Below are 18,921 nucleotides of genomic sequence, written 5' to 3' on the forward strand. Positions count from 1 at the left end.
AATGGCAGAAGAGATTCGATGGGCTGAACAGCCTAATTCTGCTCTTATATCTTAAGGCCTACCCAGGTCACAATCAAAATCCAATTTGAAGACTGCATATGCAAAATATAATCTTCCCAAAATTCAGAACAAAGGATTAGTATGAATTGATCTGCTCCATTATTTTGTCAAATGAATGCATCACAAAAAGACTTAAATCTGGACATTCAAGCACATTTATGTTCCTAGAATGAAACCTGGCTTGTTAAATAATATTTACTTTATTTTATTTAGTTAAGGTGGTAGTTAGTAACTGATTTGCAAAAAGCTGCAGATTTTTTAAAATAAACATTTATTGTTAAAGAACGTTTTTAAAAGTCTAAATGTAGAAGGCTGAAACTGCATTTTGCTATGTTTTGTATGTTTCCCAGTGGTATCTGTTACCAAAACTCAAGTTCAAAGAAATTATATTCAATTCAAATCTTGAACCAACTCATTACATTTTATTTGCTGTAGACTAAAAAGACAAATTGATCAGCACTTTGCAAGTTTGCTGACATGAGCTTTTCACAGATTTGAGAAACTAAACTCTCTTATTTCAGGTAATGTGCTAATTTTTAACTAAAATTTCCTTGTTTGAAACTTTCACAAATTAAAACACCTGCTGAGGTGTTTCTCTGAACTGCCCTGCCACCACCTTGCTGAGAAATCGACACTTGCTTAGAAGTCAATCCTGTGTCTTCTGATCTGAATTCTAAACAAATTTGCTCAATCCTACATACTGCTGAACTATAAACAAGCTAATGGCCTTAAATATTTATTCTACCTGTTGTAAACCCAACAATATAAACCCTTTTCACTTTTTTTTTAAAACAAATGCCAGATTTTAAGTCACTGATCCAGAAGGATTCTATAATCTTTGGATTTTTAATTAAATCAAAAACTTTCACAAATGTAACCAACAATCATCTGCCTCTATTTTAAAATCCAAACTCAAAACAGGATATATTAATTATACACTGTCTCACATTAAAACTTAGTTACAGTTAAATGCAGCTGTAGCTTAGACTTGGGCATCTTAACCACCTATGGACCCAATGCCATCAGTATTTTATGAATTGAGCTTTTGACAAGTTTGAGCAAAGAGTTTCGTGATTGTACTTTCACTGAAGGTAGGTAATATTTTAATTAGTCTGTACTGACTTTCTTCTATGCTTCAGTTCAGTGTAACTATTAATTGTGAAACACAAACTGATTTAAGTTGAAATAAGAAGGTCTTACGAGGAAAGGCTGAGGGACTTGAGGCTGTTTTCGTTAGAAGGAAGGAGGTTGAGAGGTGACTTAATTGAAACATATAAAATAATCAGAGGGTTAGATAGGGAGGATAGGGAGAGCCTTTTTCCTAGGATGGTGACGGCGAGCACGAGGGGGCATAGCTTTAAATTGAGGAGTGAAAGATATAGGACAGATGTCAGAGGTAGTTTCTTTACTCAGAGTAGTAAGGGAATGGAACGCTTTGCCTGCAACGGTAGTAGATTCGCCAACTTTAAGTACATTTAAGTTATCTTTGGACAAGCATATGGACGTACCTGGAATAGTGTAGGTTAGATGGGCTTCAGATCGGTATGACAAGTTGGCACAACATAGAGGGCCGGAGGGCCTGTACTGTGCTGTAATGTTCTATTAAGCTATTTTGCAGATGATGACATTCTAATAAGCTTCAGATAAATGTCAAATCTCAAAAGTAACCTGGATTTTTTTTTAAAATTGGGTGGGAACGTACTGGCTTACATTTACTTTTGAATAAATTGTTTCCATACGTGAACTGATCAGAATAATTTTATTCCATCCCACAACAAACACACCTCACGTTTTTGGCAGTTAACTTAAACTTCAACTTTAAATCAACAATTTGAAACATTGCATGTGCAAGCATGATGTTCTAAAAACCCACACAATGTACAAGTCTGTTATTTTGCAAGTGTGCTTTATTGACTTTGCGATGGTACAGTTTGAGGTTGACTCTGCGTCCTAACATGACAACAAGAAGCACAATCCAGAGGTTCCCTACCGAGTATTAACAACTATGCTGACGTATTTTTGTAGAGTTGATCAATCTCAGTTTTGAAGTACTTGGCAAGTTCTGATCTTTTGGCCTTCAGCGTTGGGGTTAGGAGTCCATTTTCAATAGTGAACAACTCAGTGTGTAGATAAAGGTCTTTTACCTAAAAAGAAGATTTGATTCCACAAAGTATGGTTTTATCACTAACACATTGGTTTAACTTAGTTACTCATTGACAATGGTTTAAAAGTCAAAATTGCATCACTTAAATGTGGTGTCTCACATTCTGAAGCCCTTGGTAGTTGGAAAGGATAGGATAACTAGAGATAATTGAAATCAATAAAGCTGGATTAGAAAAATTGAGGGCACTGATTTAAGGTAATTGGCAGGGGAGGAAAAAAAAAAGCAACAAGGATATGAAGAAAACCTTTTCACCCTGCAAGTGGTTGGAATCTTCCGGAGTGTGGTAGAGGCATAAAAGGAAAAATGCTAAAGGCTATGGAGAGTCGATCTAAATTAAATGTTCCTTCTGAAAGCCAGCACAGACAGACTGAGCCAAAGGACCTCTTCCAGTGCTGTAGATATTAAACCGACCTGTTCACATTTGCACAGCCTTGGAACAAATGGGACTTGTGGTTCCCACAGGATCCATACTGGTCACTCATCTATTCATTGTATTTATTCTAAGAAAGCTCCAACTCTGTTTGTCTCCCCCCAAAAATGCTGCCAGAGCTGCTGCATTTCTCCAGCACTTTGTTTTTATTTCAGATCACCAGTATCTGCAATAGTTTGCTTTCAGTACAATTAATCATTTGAAAACCCAAGATTACACTAAGTTTGCAATGCCATTTTTTTAATATAGCGGGAGTGCAGGTGGAAGCATATATTTACAACATAGTGGACAAGACTGGCAGATGGATTTCAAAACTGGAAAGTGTGAACTAATCCATTTTGGTCTAAGGAAGAGCATACAAGTATTTAAATAAATAGTGCAAAGATGAGGAACAGTAGCAATGCAAATCAATTCTATATTAAAACTGATTATTAAAATATAGTCAGATACAAAACAAAGAGAGCAATGAGAAGTTATTATTTTATAATGAGAAGGCTAACCTATATATAACAGGAAGATAAACAGCGTTACAAAGACCTGGGCTGAGCCACATTTGCTGGATATCATGTACAGTTTTAGGCATTATAGTTTAGAAAACCTATTACCCTTAGAGAGTTGTCAAGGTTAATAGTTTTACCTGTGTTCCAAAGATTAGACTCAGAAGATATGAACTAGGATTATAATCTCTGGATATAATTAGGAGATTAGTAGGTTTGAAATTTATGATTTTGCAAGGGTAGATAAATAAAATATTTCTCGTTTTGGACTCCCACTGGAAGAATGTATAATGAGAGTGGGCAATTCTGGAATGAAGTCAAGAAGCACTCTACGTTAAAGGAGAGGAAATGCGTGGAACTGCCTCCCACTAAAAGCAGTAGATGCTAACTCTGGCAGACTTTTAAAAAATTCGTATTACTGAAATGTTTTTCATCTAACATTAATTAGGACAATTCACAAGAAGTACCAATGTAAACAGAAAACAGCTGTGATGGGTAACTGCTAACTGGTTGACAAGTGGTTGATAGACATATTGCCCTGAGCAATGAACTAGCAAATGGCTGTCACCTATTAAGTTGAAACATATGCACTGAATCTTTCAGTCTGCAACATTATAGATTGAATTTAATATCCACCAACTTCTGTGGTGAGATTTGAATCCATGTCTCCAGAACCTTGGGCTGGCCCCTGGGACTGCTGACACATTTGTCAATCGCACCACTTCCTGCCAATGCAAAAAGTCCTCTATGTATATGGAAATTGTGCTCTAACTTGTAGTAACAGTTAACCCTACCATTCCACCATACCTTCATATTGCTCAGAGCTGGTCATAAATATGATGAGACAGAAAGGGACTTTCTTGTATCTTGGGCAGCCTGCACATTCTCAATGAACTACGTTGAGGACAAACCTTATCAAACATATGCACCATGTGGCAGCTTGTTGCTCTTGCATAATTTAAAATCTGAGATTGATAGATTTGCAACGCACAAGGGTACAAAAGGATTTGGAGCAAATGTAAAATTGGAAGTAGCTAAGGTACAAATCAGTCATTAATTTAATGACAGAAAATGCTCGAGGGGCTGACTGACTTAATCCTGTTCTTATAAAGGTTGATTTAGGAAAATAAGACTATTAGTTTAAAATCATTTCAAATCATGTAAAAAAATAAAAGTTAACCAAGATCTGCCCTGATAAGAGTACAAGATACTGTTGAAATTTAAAGCGCTGCGAATCAACAATTAACTTTCTCTGTCCACGTTCACACTTGTTATTAAAATTGTTTGATTGGCTCTTGTTCAGTCAAGGTCAGATCATTTCCATCCTTTGCTATAAAAGGCAGCCACTTAGCCTCAGACATGGGTATTCACAGTCAATCAATTGGACAGTCAGGCAAAAGAATGCACAGCATACTTAAGTGTTATCAGGAAATACATTGCAAGTCTTTGAGGAAAACACTCTGCAGTTATAGTGGTGAAGGCTTTTGTTTTCATGGGAGATTTGCAGGTTGGGATACATGCACACTTTGGGAAATTAGAACATTTTATAACTGACCAAAAAGGAGACCACTGTAAATACATTTATAATTTTGCAAAATTCACAAGTCATGAACATCAATGAGTGGGCCAGTATTTATTGTTCAGGCAGAGCTGCACTAGACATGTTTGGGAGTTGCTTTATTGAAGCTCAGAAGTCCATGAGAGTTAAGTGCACCAATATTACCACATTAGGAATGTAATTTCAGAATTTTGACCTTACAGTGATTGATGACCACAGAATGTATTTCAGCAAGTCTACATTGAACAATAAAAGCAATTGCAGGGTTGTTTTTATGTTCTATTTTTCTTGGTTCCTAAATCAAATCACAGAGGAAAGAATTGCCCATTTTTACACCATTTAATATGGAATTAACAGATTGACGTTATGTAAATGGTAAATCATGAACTACTCTAAACATTGTACATTTTAGAGAAGAATAGCCAGTAGTAAGGCAGAATTAAGGTGGAGATGTAATTGAATCAACAGACAGGTGGAGGTTGATGAGTTAATTATTATATTGTCATTCAAATAGTTAATTGGAAATTTATATTGCTGCATTTTCTTGTTTGAGCTTAATAATATACCTGTTCAAATGATTTTATTCCAGCTTCTTTTCCCAATTTAACCATATCTTGAAGAATAATTTTCTTTACTTCCTAAAAAATGGAGAGGATAAAGATGGGAGAAAAGCATAAAAACCTTTGGTAAATGTAGAACTGACTCAAATACGATTGATCAAACTAAATCATTTAATTTTTATTTCAACTTGAAAAGCCTCTGGATTCTTCAATAGAGAGGAATTTAGGTTTCATCAACTAAGATAGGACCATTTCAAAGCAGAGTCCATGGTCTACTTCATGTCTTGCATAGTACTGAGATAAATCTTAACTGGTGATTTCTTCGGAACTGACAAGACAACACTGGTCTATTAACCACAAGGGTTCACCTTTCAACAACAAGTACTGGTCTTTTAGTGAAACCTTGCCCAGTTCAAAGTTACAAACCACTCTCCCAGAATCCACTCATTCATCTTCCAAGGAAATAGGAGCAACTATGCAGTTGGAGCCCTTTCACACTAGAAACAATACTTATTAACCCAATGACATGCTGTATCTTCATCATTTTAATGCACAGTCATTTTAAACCTAGAAATATCATAATTGGAAAAGATTCCAAGATTCATTCCAAGTTCTTATACTGGTTTAAAATCTTAAACATCTACACTTAGAAAATGAAAATTCATACTGGATTCTTGCAAAGTTCATGGTAGGAGCCTTTGAATCCTTTACTTGCGGCAAAGTCTGGAAGTACTTCTGGGTCAGGTACCACAATGGCTACTAAATGAGACTGAAAAAGGATATATTTTTTAAAAAATACATAATATAATTAACTCATTAGAAGCAAAATGAAGACTTTCCAAAATTCATGCAACAACCTGCTATTAAATGCCAAGTGTTCAACTGGATACAAAGTTTAAGGAGCAGAAATTTAACAGCAAATTAAATCATTGCTAGGTAGATTACTTTTTTTATTTCCTAGAGTATGCACAAAATTCAAAATATTCAAATTATTCAAAATAGCTTTGGGAGTCAAAAAAAATATAAAACATAGAGTTAGAAAATCATCTAAATATTACCTTCAAGGTGTCTCCATGCACAAAAACCTGGGCTACAGGAGCGCTTCGAGTATATACATTCTCAATTCTCTCTGGTGCAATATATTCTCCTTGAGCTAGTTTAAATATATTCTTCTTTCTGTCAATTATTTTCAGTGTTCCATTCTGACAATGCAAAAGTGAGATGAACTATATCAAAGACCAAAATTCTCTATTCAACATTTTGTTAAATCTCCAAGTGAACCATCAGAAATTAGTTATTAATCATTAAAAGCAAACACTCATTATTAGTTCACAGTAGAATCACCTTTGCTCATCATTGTCCTTTGAATCTTCCAATGCTCATTAGTTGTAAACAAAAACTCATTAGTATTTCACTTGTCCAGACAGGTGCATTGCAGCTAAAGAAATGCATTCAGTTAATTATTTGAGCCTAAACAAGCATCTTAGATGGAATTAATAAGCAATTGATCAGTTTTCAGAGTTAATTAGCTCTAGGAAAGCAACTTTACTCACCTGTAGTTGTGATATACATTTCTGGCAAATTAACAGTTAAGCCCACTACAAATAACAACATTTTAATTAACACAGCAACACAACAAGATAGTATTCATATAGTCTTCCTGAGGTAACTGAGACTGCAACCATCTGGTTTTAAACTTGGATAACATTCTGAAAGTAGGAGAAGAAATGAAAAAGGTTGAACCAGTAATTATGTCAATACTGAATCGATTATCTGCTGCTGTATTCTTATGCAGTCATTCTGTTAAAAGAAACTTTAATACCACTCTAAGTCTAAAAGGAGACCAATGGATTTTGAAAAGTTGTAGGTATTTTCTAACCAATTTTGTGGGAGATGTTATCACTCACTGCTGAAGCAGGTAAGACTTGAACCTGGCTTTTCTAACCCTGAGATAGGGACACTACCACTGCATGGCAGCAGCCTCTTGAAATTTGTAGATATTTCTCATGATCCAGTTTATAGATATATTACAAAACTCAGACAACTGGAATTTGAACCAGGCAGGGCATAGCATAGAAACAACCATAGATTAGGGTATGAAGATATCCAATTAGTAATGTTGTCTTATGAAATTAAAGGAAATAACTTACAGGCAGCCATTTTCCAATGTCCCCTGTATGGAGCCACCCATCAGAATCTTTTGCTTCTGCTGTTCTTTCCGGATCTTTCAAGTAACCTTTGAACACGTTTGAGCCTTTGACGCAGACCTAAATTAGAAAAGGCCACTAGGCATCAGTGAATGTATGTTTGCAACATTTAAACCATGGCATGATAAATTCTCCATTACCTCTCCTTCTCCATTGGCAGCAAAATAATTCATATCTTCAACATCAACCAATTTCACAATATTGCAGGGAATTGGTGCACCAACATGGCCTGGAAGAAAAAGCAGCACATGAACAGATTTGAATGAAGTCAGCATTCTAGAAGGAATTGACAGATGATATCATGAATAAGTCAAAGATGGTCACTTGGTGCCCACGGCAAACACATCCTTGTGAGTTTTCTTTTCAACCTGTCAATATTCACTAAACCCATGTTCAGAAAACTCAAGGTCACAAGGGGTTTCTCTTCCAATTGCTTGAACATATGCATGGAATTTGAGACATGGTATCCATGGTTTGTGTTGAATGCTTTGGAAGTGTGCACAGCAAGCTATTGAATGTCTACAACAATTAAGATTGATAAAGTTGGACATGCACTTTTGTTTGATCAGGACGTCAGTTTATCTTTCATGGTATCTATTAACACCTCAGGCTGGAACCTATGTAGAATAGGACATTGCTATATTTAGTCACAAAAGTAATCAGAAAGAAGAAACTGGAATTAATTATAATACACCCATATATAGGCAATAATATGCCATCTCTAATCACAATCTAGACGCTCTTAAAGAAAATCTGTCAGCATAATGGTTGTCAGTTTTCTCCTTCCAAAAGAAGGGAGCTCATAGTAAAAGCCAGTTGCATTGTTGTTAAACCTGTTATGGTACATTCACTGCCTCAATTTACATCTCCTGTAAATACTTATCTTCTCAAGTCATCAATCTTGATTTTTAAAAAATTTCTATAGTTGCCTCATTGGCAAATTTAACTACAGAATGGAGTCAGCTTAGCTTTCAGCTATATGCTGCCAATAGCTCCCTTTCTTTTGCTTTAGACAACATTACAACATAGTAAAACATCACTACTGTCAGATTCCAGTCAGACATCACATTCTGAATGAGTCTTAGATTTATTACAACTCAATTTTGGAAAAACCAAAACCGTCATCTGCTACCTACTGAAAATTAATCCCCAACCTTCTGAGCCTGTTCACTGTGTCAGTGACTGCTCTATCATCACCAATATGAAAGCTCATTGACTGTTGAAAATGAGTATCAAACTCAACATCTGGAACACCAAGTCCCATTTTCATCTTAAAACAATCACCAATCTTCATCCTTACTTCAGTCCTCAATTGTCACCAAAATCTTTAACCACGATTGAAATAATCTTCAAATTTGATTTCTCTCCCCTCTCGTCCTCCTGTCAACTCCTCTGCAATGGCATCTTCATGGCCCCTAACTCTATCTTGCACTAACAGCAACTCAGCCAGGACACCAACACTTGCATCTTACCTTACAAAAACCATACTTACCTCTATCTACTACTTCCCTTTGCAAACAGCAATCAATTATTTTGTTAGTTATAAAACTGAGTGGCAGATTTTTGTTAGGCAAAGAAATACAGGAAAACGTAGCTGTTTGGAGTTAGGTCACAGATGAGCCTTGATCTTATTGAATGGCAATACAGGCTTGAGGTTGCCAAACGGCCCATTCCTCTTCTCAAGTACCCTGTGTCTCAGTATATAGGGATATTTTAAAAATTCACAAATCTCAATAGTGTGCCCTCTTTTTACCTTGCAGCTTCTTCCTGCCCCTGATGTTATCTACATTCAACAGTTTGTGAGGCAGTTTCCTGAGCACATTTTCCAACATATTAATTAGAATTAGATTTAGAACGTAAATTCAACTTAGAGTGATTACTAATTCTAGTTAATGAAGCAGTTTGTTTACTTGTAGTCCAATTCTGAAATCAGAGCCACTTCACAGATAACAGCGATTTAGACTAAAATTTGAAGGTGACATTTCAATTGATAATTAAGGCATTTGAGAAGTAATTGGAGAGGGTGGGCTCCCTGTTAAGCAAGTTACCTGCAGTAGAATCTCCAACCATTGAGATGGTACATCCGGCAGTGCATTCCGTTTGTCCATATGCTTCAAAAATCTAGACAGGACAAGAAAAGCATCTAGATCCCATTTTACCAACACAATACAATCAGGTTGACCATTAAAGCACAAATTTAGTTGTTCATAGTGGTAATTTTTTGTCTTTTATAGGCCTTTATTTCCCAGCTCAAATATTCCCATAAATGTAATTTGTATTCACTTCCTAAAATGGAAACTTACACGTATTAAAACAATTTGGAATGCAGAATTAAATTTTGAAGTGAAAGCAGATAAATAAGAAAGTACAAGCTAGAACCTAGACTTACTTGACAGCCTAGTGCTGCTCGAAGGAATGTCAGAACAGAAGGGGAGATGGGAGCAGCTCCTGTTACCATCATACGGACACGTCCTCCCATTGAAGCCTTTGGTACAAAACATAACATTATTTTCAAAAAAATTTAAATGCTCATAAACAAAAGAGAAAGAATTAATTGCTTCATTGAATGATTAATTAGACCTTGTTGATAATATGTTCTTAGTATTCACAGTTCGCTCCTGTGCAGTTTAAGATAATAACATATATAAACACAATTTGCACTCATTGAGCACCACTAGAGTCATAGAGTCATTATGGTGCAAATGGAGACCATTGAACATATTGAGACTATGATGTTAAACTATTGGCACACGGGTTTTCTGCAGGCCTATGAAAGGGTTTAATGATTAACTTGTAAGAATTTCTGTATCCGTGGTAAGTTCTTTGAAAACACAGTACCAGAGACAGACTTCCTGGGTTTTCTTTTGGAAAACTTACAAATGAATGAATCAAGTAATCAAATCTTACAGACAGAAGATTCTGAATTTTTTGGGGGGAACATTGAAAGGGCTGAGGGGTAGCACTGATAGCTTGAAAAGGAGGTTTTGGATTTTAGTCAGGCAGGTTTTGTAGAAATTTTAGTTGAGGAGCTGTGGGAAAACAGTTACTCCTAAGAAAGTTTAAGGTTGTTAAGAAATATATTCGCTTTGAAAGGAAAAATAAACCTCAAAAGAACTGTGGACGCTGGAAATCAAAAACAAAACCGCAATTGCTGGAGAAACTCAGCAGGTCTGGCAGCATCTGTGAAAAGAAATCAGAGTTGACATTTCATCCTCAGTACCCGAGGGCCCAAACACACCTTCGGGTGGAGCAGTGCTTTAACTGCTCTTCATTCAATCTAGTCTACTGCATTTGCTCTCACAATGTGGTCTCCTCTTTCTTGGGGAAATGAAGTGTAGACTAGGCGACCACTTGGCAGGGCACCAAAAAGACCCCTGCTTCCAGTTGCCTGCCAAATCAACACACAACTTTGTTCCCTGGCCAACCTCTCTGTCTCTGGCTTGCTGCAGTGCTCTAGTGAAGGTCAGTGTAATCTGGAAGAACAGCACCTCACTTCCCACCCCACAAACCACACCCTGTTATCACAGCTCTCTGATGAAGGATCTAGGCCTGAAACATCTGCATTTGTGCTCCTGAGATGCTGCCTGGCCTGCTGTGTTCACCCAGCTTCACACTTTGTTATCTTGGATTCTCCAGCATCTGCAGTCCTCATTATCCCTGTTATCAAATGGCCAGCTATTACACACAACCCGTTATTAGCAACTAATAGTTCTCATTAGTAGCCGTCCATTCTCCTTCACTGACCATTATCCACTCTTTCGTCTGTGAACTGTTCTTCTCTCTCTTTTGGCTCCATCTTTACCTATCATTTATACCTTCCTCCTCCCCCCACCATATCTTCTGCATAAAAAACAACTTTTTCCCAGCTACAATAAATTCTGAAGAAAGCGCACTGGACCTGAAACATTAACTCTGATTTCTCTCCACAGATGCTGCCGGATCTGCTGACATTTTCTAGCAATTTCTGTTTTTGTTGCTCTCTAAAAGGAGTTTAGTTTAAAAATTTTAGACCAGAGACCTGAAGGGGTTATTTGAAGCTGATAAAGTATAAGCTCAGTTGTATGAAAGCTCCAGGAAGAGACATCAGGTGCTCAAGACAGAAATTCAAGCTACAATGAAATTAAGTCCGATAGATATAAAAGAGGAATAAATTCTCTCTCATGTGAATATTGTAGACTGTGTTGTGATTAATGGGATTGTACTTTTCCATGCGTTTCAAAACTTGTGTTACATGTAAGTAGTTTGCTTTATTCTATTTTATCTTTGTTTATTTTGCCTATTACATTTCTGCTTTCTGGTTAAAAAGATCTATCAAGTCACTTTTCAGCCTAGGATCTGACACATTCAGAAATAGCATCAGCTTGGATCATAACATAGCCTATCTATATCCTGCTGCAGTCAGTTAATATCTGCCAGAGTTCGCGTCTGGTATTATTGGCAGGTGAAATTTCACTCTACTTTCAAGACAGAGACACACGTTGAAATAAAACCTTGGTTACTGTAATCTCAAAAATTGTAATTGTCCGATACTTCATTATGTGGAGAACTGCCTAATGATATTCCATATACAATGGCTCCTAGTTTCAAGTTCACCTGCTGCCAAGAGATTTGCACAAGTTCTAAAATGCATTAGGAGTAAATAACCACTACTTATTATTCTAGATAATAACAATAAGCTGTAATTTAGCAACAAATGCATTTATTTCAACTAACTGCTAGACTTTTTCTGCTCAATGTATCTATTGCCAGAGGCATTTCACAATGGAAAATCTCAGTCTTCCACATTATGGAAATATGCAGATGGCAAATTGATCATACGCTTGCTCTTGGGCAGATTATTCTAAGGAACTTAATGTACATAAAGGTAAAGTAAGTAGTTACCAAAACGAAAATGGAAAATTGTTGTTTCCCCATGCATAGTTAATGACTACTCAGTACTGCACAGTGGTAACAGGGACCAGAAAGAAGTTTTCAAAATTTTAAGGAGTCTGCACAGAGTAGATAGGAAGAAAACGTCACTGCTCTTAAAAGGATCAGGAACCAAAGGGCACAGTTTTCAGTATTTTGCAAAAGCAGCAACAAGGTGAGAAAAATGCTTTTCACACTGCAAATGGTTTAGATTTGGAATGCGCTGCCTGGAATATGGTGAAGGAGGTTCAATAGGTATTCAAGATGATATTGGATGATGATACAAATAAAAATAATGTGTGGCGTTATGCAGAAAAGGCAGGGATTTGGCATTAAGTCAATATGCCCAGAGAATAGTGCAAACACAGTGGGCTGAATAGCCTCTTTCTGCACCATTCCATGATTCTGTGACATGAAAATAAAAACTACTTATTCAACATTAAGTTGGACAATGATAGCAGAAAGTGTTGTTAGGATATAGAAGTACAGATGTTTTGGCCAGAGCTGAGAGAGAATTGAAACTCCTGTTCCCTTCTGCGTATATGTACCCAGAATGCAGGGTCAATTTGAATAACCAGCAGCAAATTGTGGATTTAAATATAAAGGATTATTTCTTCCCATGTTCACTGTGAAATATAATGCTATATCATTTATTCACCACTCACACACATACAAATGAGAAACACACATAATTGATAATGTACTTTTACAAGTTATAAACCAAGTCAGTCACATGTTGATCACATAACAGTCAGATGGTTTTGATCATATTAGGAAGGAGCAGACACTGCAAACTCATGGAAGAAGCAATTTTCTGTCACGAATCCATGTGGATTCAATGGCTAGAGTTGTACATCAGGATTATTGCAGGACCCCCTTGAAAAGATGTTTTTGTTCAGTTGGTAATAATGTCAGTTGCTTGAAGTCCTGTTCTCACAAAGTAAGTTTTACATATTTGGACATGAACAGACTTGGAACTCTGAGAATGTGCTTATGCATTAATGTTGCTGTTTTTGCTTTCTTTTATATTGTGTTGATTCAAAGCTGACTGGTTTTACCCTGGTTCTTTGGGTAATATGATTTATTATTGGTGATTAATTTCTGTCAGATGGCATTTGGTCAAATCCTTCTATTGTCCACCCAGAATGAATTGAAGTTCAAAGCTATTGCTGGGCAATGGGCAATAAATGCTGGCTAATTATACAGGCTTGTGATTGAACTGGTTTCTCAACAGCTCTCACTAATATCCATCCCAGAGCCAGTGAGTGTCGGGGTCTATGCATTTTGAGATTTGTGTAAACCCACAGGTAGCAGGAGGTGTGAATTCCATAAATAGTTTAATCTTGGCATATTCATTTAAGGGGGGCATTGCACTTACGGTCATTCGATTAGAAACTTTCTGGAAACTAGGGGTCCTTCTTCATCCGCACAGAAATTGCAAAAGTCACCTGCCCCTCATGCACCACCTCAGCAGTATCTTAACATTCTTTTATAAAATAAAAGCCAAATCAAAAAATTGTATCCTAAATACAATGCATATTTAACATTATGAATACGACATAACCTTACTGGTTGTGACACAAACTAACAAATATTTACTGAAAACAACTTACATTACTGAAGTAATCAAATATTTGATCACCATGTTAGATGAGCATAACCAAGATCCTGACTAATAACCAGTGATAGGCAGAGAAGGAAGCATGTTGACCAGATCATTTTGCAACATGGAACAATTAAAATTACCTGAACTTTGTTGAAAACCAGTTTATCCCAGAAACTGTCATTTCTAATAATTCCTTTGGATATTTCAGCCTCTTTGCTGCTTACAGCAAGATTCAACAACCATCTCTTGAATGGTGTCTGTGCCCCACTTTGCACCTGTGAACAATCAAGCACAATTCAGACATGTGGGCTCTGTACTTAGAATCTCAAAATTATTCGGTAAAATGAATCTACTTTGTATTTGGGTGAATTTACAATCAGGTTAACAAGGCAGTCACAACATTATCAAGGCTGATGAGCAATAAAAGTCAACCGATATCTCAATAGGTCTCAGTGATAAGATTTGGTCAGATGGATATGCAGCACATTTAAGTCAAAAAAGTAAGCTGCGGGTTCACGCAATCTTTGGAAGGCCAAGGAGAGGAAGCTATAAGCCCTTTTGTGCCTTCTCATTGAAGTCAGTTTAATAGCAAGCAGCAGGAAAAGAGAAGGAAAAAGATTAATCATCCATTAAATGTTCAAATACAGTAAATCCCCATGAAAGGAATACTAGGAAGAATACATTTGCTGAAAATCAATTAACTCCATTTCTCAAAATTACTTGCAACAAAAGAAACAAACCTTATCATAGATTCGATTCAATAGTCTTGGCACAACTGGAAAGACAGTGGGCTGAAGTGTCTTCATATCATCAAGCAACAATTGAATATTACCTTGGAAGAATCCCACTCTGGAACCATTACAGTACAGAGCAGTCTGAAATAGTACAATTTTATCCATTTAATAAGACATTTTCAAAATTATCCTATAAACAACCACCATAGTTATGCCAGACCATTGACAGAAAGGTCAAGGCTGGTGCTGAATTCTGCATCAGTTCAGAATAAGGTTATTGGAATCCACAAAAGAATTGGATTACTTATCTATCAAGTTGAAAACGCAATCAAGAATCCAAAGTTATGTTTTTGGATTTCAATAACAGTAGTTGACTATATGCAAAGAAATGTATTTTGTAAAACTAATGAGCAAAATAAACCACAAAGTCTATTGCAATGATCATGCCCAATATTAGTTGCCTTCTTAAAATTATATTTCATATATCCTAAACATGCTGCTTTTACAGGCAGTTTATACAAGCCCAAAAGATATGCACTAAAACAGATAGTTACCTGCACCACTCTTTCAAACATATGTGCCAGGGGAAGATAGGAGATAGAAATATCATCAGTTCTGGGAATAAATGTGCTCTGTCCAGATAAGAGACAGAAGGTTATTAGATTATTTCAAAACAATCCACAGTGGTAGATATGTTAACAATTGATTTTAAAATAGTATCAATTCTACCTTTGAGACATAGCTCAAAATGATTTATAATTCTTAGTACCAGATTAATGCCATTCCAACATTCAACCCTAACTAATCCGCAACATCTGTTATGGACTAGACCAAGCGCCCTCAAATATAATAAAAAGATAGCCTAGACCTGATTTTTCTTATTTTAAAGACAAGAGTAAGGTGTTGCACTCCAGATGCAATTCGATTGGTCAAACAACTCAACTTTCAGAAAAATACTTAAGTAAAATAATATATATATCAACTACAACTAATTAACAGTTCCAATATAGTAATAATCCCATAAACACACCCTTGGCAAAGGCAAATTCAGTAAAATAGATTGTCTCATATACAATTCTAACAGTAGGAAGTGAACCCCTGCTTTTAGCTGTAACAGAGAGAGGAATAAATGCTTCCACAACCAGATTCAATGCCCCAGCAACTGCTGAAAGTTAAAACTAAAATCCCTGATTATGTGGGAACTTGACCCCACCCATTCAGGCTGCTTCTTTTGTTTCAACCTTTTTTAAAAACCCAAGGCCTCACAAGCTAGTTACTTGATTGGCTTTGAGCAGACTGCCTGGTTCCTCTGTCTCAACCATTCCTATTGGGAAGAAAGGACAAAATGCACCTCTTAAAGCCAATATGTCTTCACATATTAAAATATGCTCAATTTCAAATAAATATGGCATAGACGCAATGAGCTGAATGATCTCCTGCGTCTTAACAATTCTTTACTATCCCAAAGTGCAAACAATGCTGAACATCTGAGCTATATATAAGTCATGGAAAGAGTCAGGAGGTTGGGCAGTAAGCGTGGAGAAACAGTTGACTTTTGATGATTTTTCAGAATCAGAAAAGGTCAGAAGATAAAACAGACTACAAAAGTAGGGAAGGTGGACTAGAAGAAGATTAGAAAAATCCTTTTGCCTACAAACTGTGACCAAACAAATACAGTCTCCCAAATCCATACAGCTCACATATATAACCATTCCAAATGTCCACAGAGGCCCTTGTACCATGCCGGAACCCATTGTTTCAACCTGTTCCTGCCTTATCCAGTTTCCATCCACTTTCACCCTCCTCTGCAAGGTTGAATGAGTCTGACATGGAACATGATGTTGGATTGGGGTGGACAAGGTCAGAAGTCACACAACACCAGCTTATAATCCAACAGGTTTATTTGAAATCTTAAGCTTTCAGTGCACTGCTCCTTCATCAGGTGAAGTGGAAGGAAGCACACAGGCACAGAATTTATAGGTGAAAGGTCAAAATATAGTAGAAATAGTGTTAGTGAAGTCTCGACAAGCTGAATAACAAGTCTTTGCAGGTGATCAAAAGTCTCAAACAGTGAAAGTAAAGTGTCAACATTTGTAAAGCAAGTGAAGGAATGACCAATGATCCATTTAATTAGACATGCAACTTTTACACCTATCATATTATTCCAGCCACTTGGTTTGTCTCCAGCACCATCTTATTTTTAATTATTTGTAATTATCTCTCTGCCTCAATTAGCCTTCTGGACCTGGTGTCATATGACTTCTGACCTTACATTGAACAACCTCTCCTTTAACCTGATCACTTCTTCCAACTAAAATGATGCTTCAATGGGAACCTTTATGGACCCCAGCTATGCCATCCCCTCACACATATCCTTTGCTCAGTATACTCATAATTATATTTGTGTTACGTGCTGCTCTCAAACTGAACTGGCAAATCTAATCAATTTGCTTTCCAATTTCCGATCCCTCCCTCATGTCGTCTACTTCCAACTTTTTCTTGACTTCTCCATTCCTAAATGTAAGATAGGCTATTTAGAAAAATCCTCTTGAAAATCATTAACTTCCATGGTTACTTCCACTATGTTTCCCTCACCCCTGCTTCCTATTGGGACTCTATTTCCTTCCTCTATCTTCTCTGTTCAGTTGCATCTGATTGGAATAAGCAAACTTCTATTCTAGCTCATCCAGTAGGTCTTCCTTCCTCCACCACTGATTGGTTCACTGTTGAGTCCATTCTACTTCATGTATTTTTGCTGTTTACTCTTTCCCTTTTTCCTAGAACCATGATGGGTATTCTCTGAATCCTAATCTTCTACCTCACCAGCCTCCATGTTCAATGCATCGCCCTTCACCATTTCTGCCATTCTACGATGTAACCTCAAAACATTATTTTGCCTCCCCTTTCAGTATTCCAAAGCAACTTGTCTTTCCATATTCCCAGTTCACTCAAAATCCTGCCCCCTCCCATAGTAACTTCTCGTGCAAATGGAGAAGATGCTTTCTCACAACCTCCCCTACTCCAGGTAAACCAATCAATTAAATGTTCTGCTTCATGGCATTGTTACAGTGCTAAAGTAGACAATGTGGTGTCTCATGTCTGCACAAGTTGCATAATCTGCCGTTACTCTGTAACTGTGCATATTACTTCTATTTATTTAAATTTCCAATGTACTCCTGAATGCCTCGATTGAACCTGCGTCTGTCACACTTCCAAGCTGTGCCTTTCCTATCCCTAAGATACTTTCCAAATCTCTACTCATGTGCGTTTCACGACCTGAATATTTTTCAGCATTGCTTTTTCTGCTATGCTTTCTATTGTGTTTAGCTGTTAGGTCAATGTTCTCCACATTTTCCATCCTGATGTTGTAAGTAAAGTTTACTGTACAGCTGACAAAGGAAAAGTTATTAATCTGAAACACTCACTCTGTTTCTCTTGCCACAGCCATTGTCTGATTCATTGAATATTTTCAGTATTTTCTGTTTTTAGAGAAATTCGAGAGGGCCCTGATAAACAAGCTCCTCAGAACCAGATTGAAGGAAGCTCAACAAATCAAATGAAAAGTAAAATGGGGGACAAGAGCAAAGTAATATAAGTAAACCATATTTTTGTCTTAAATGTGATCACAAGCTATTAAATTCTGAAAATTTCCTTTATTACTGACAGAGCTTATTTTTCATGCAGATTTCACCGAATTTGCATATACAAACCTCAATTATTTTGAAGCAAGCTGCTGAATTGGCCACAACATTCCCATGAGTCAGCATAGCTCCTTTAGGGTCACCTAATTCGGACAAAAAGAAAAATCAGCACCTCATTATCTAAAATTTTCTTCTTAGAAATCAATAAATCTAATTTCTGTTCGAGTCAATATACTTAAATATCTTTGATGCACTGTCTATCTTATTTCCACACTACATTAGGAAAACAACTTAAGATTTATATTTATTTTCCATCAACTTGTTTGGACCTGTTATGGTACACCTCAGCGGCATTTAGGACTTGATTCCAAACATTTCTATGTCTGCACTACACAAAGTCTAATTTAGCATTTATTTAGCAGGAAAATAGATGATATTAAACCCCACAAAGGTTATATTTTTGACTTGATTAGCATCAATTTTACAGACAAATTCAGATACCTGTAGTAGAATTATGAAGGATCCGTGGGTAAATGTTTGTGGAGTGTACAAAACT

At 36.6% G+C, this 18,921-nt stretch overlaps 1 protein-coding gene across 2 annotated transcripts in view; it reads right to left on the minus strand.

The window, feature by feature from the left end:
* Window positions 1-1,949: 1,949 nt before the first annotated feature.
* The window catches only part of acsl5 (acyl-CoA synthetase long chain family member 5), a 49,689-nt gene continuing 32,717 nt past the window's right edge, over window positions 1,950-18,921 (minus strand). For both annotated transcript variants that reach the window (XM_048551108.1, XM_048551107.1), the window contains 12 exons: window positions 18,435-18,508; window positions 15,279-15,356; window positions 14,731-14,865; window positions 14,131-14,265; window positions 9,866-9,961; window positions 9,525-9,597; window positions 7,617-7,705; window positions 7,420-7,536; window positions 6,328-6,471; window positions 5,937-6,038; window positions 5,276-5,347; window positions 1,950-2,204 (listed from right to left, as the gene is read on the minus strand). In XM_048551108.1, coding sequence (XP_048407065.1) covers window positions 2,064-2,204; window positions 5,276-5,347; window positions 5,937-6,038; window positions 6,328-6,471; window positions 7,420-7,536; window positions 7,617-7,705; window positions 9,525-9,597; window positions 9,866-9,961; window positions 14,131-14,265; window positions 14,731-14,865; window positions 15,279-15,356; window positions 18,435-18,508 — 1,256 coding nt within the window. In that variant the 3' untranslated portion in view covers window positions 1,950-2,063. The remainder of the gene's footprint in view (window positions 2,205-5,275; window positions 5,348-5,936; window positions 6,039-6,327; window positions 6,472-7,419; window positions 7,537-7,616; window positions 7,706-9,524; window positions 9,598-9,865; window positions 9,962-14,130; window positions 14,266-14,730; window positions 14,866-15,278; window positions 15,357-18,434; window positions 18,509-18,921) is intronic.

Source organism: Stegostoma tigrinum, chromosome 20 (assembly GCF_030684315.1).
Source record: "Stegostoma tigrinum isolate sSteTig4 chromosome 20, sSteTig4.hap1, whole genome shotgun sequence".
Lineage (NCBI taxonomy): Eukaryota > Metazoa > Chordata > Chondrichthyes > Orectolobiformes > Stegostomatidae > Stegostoma > Stegostoma tigrinum.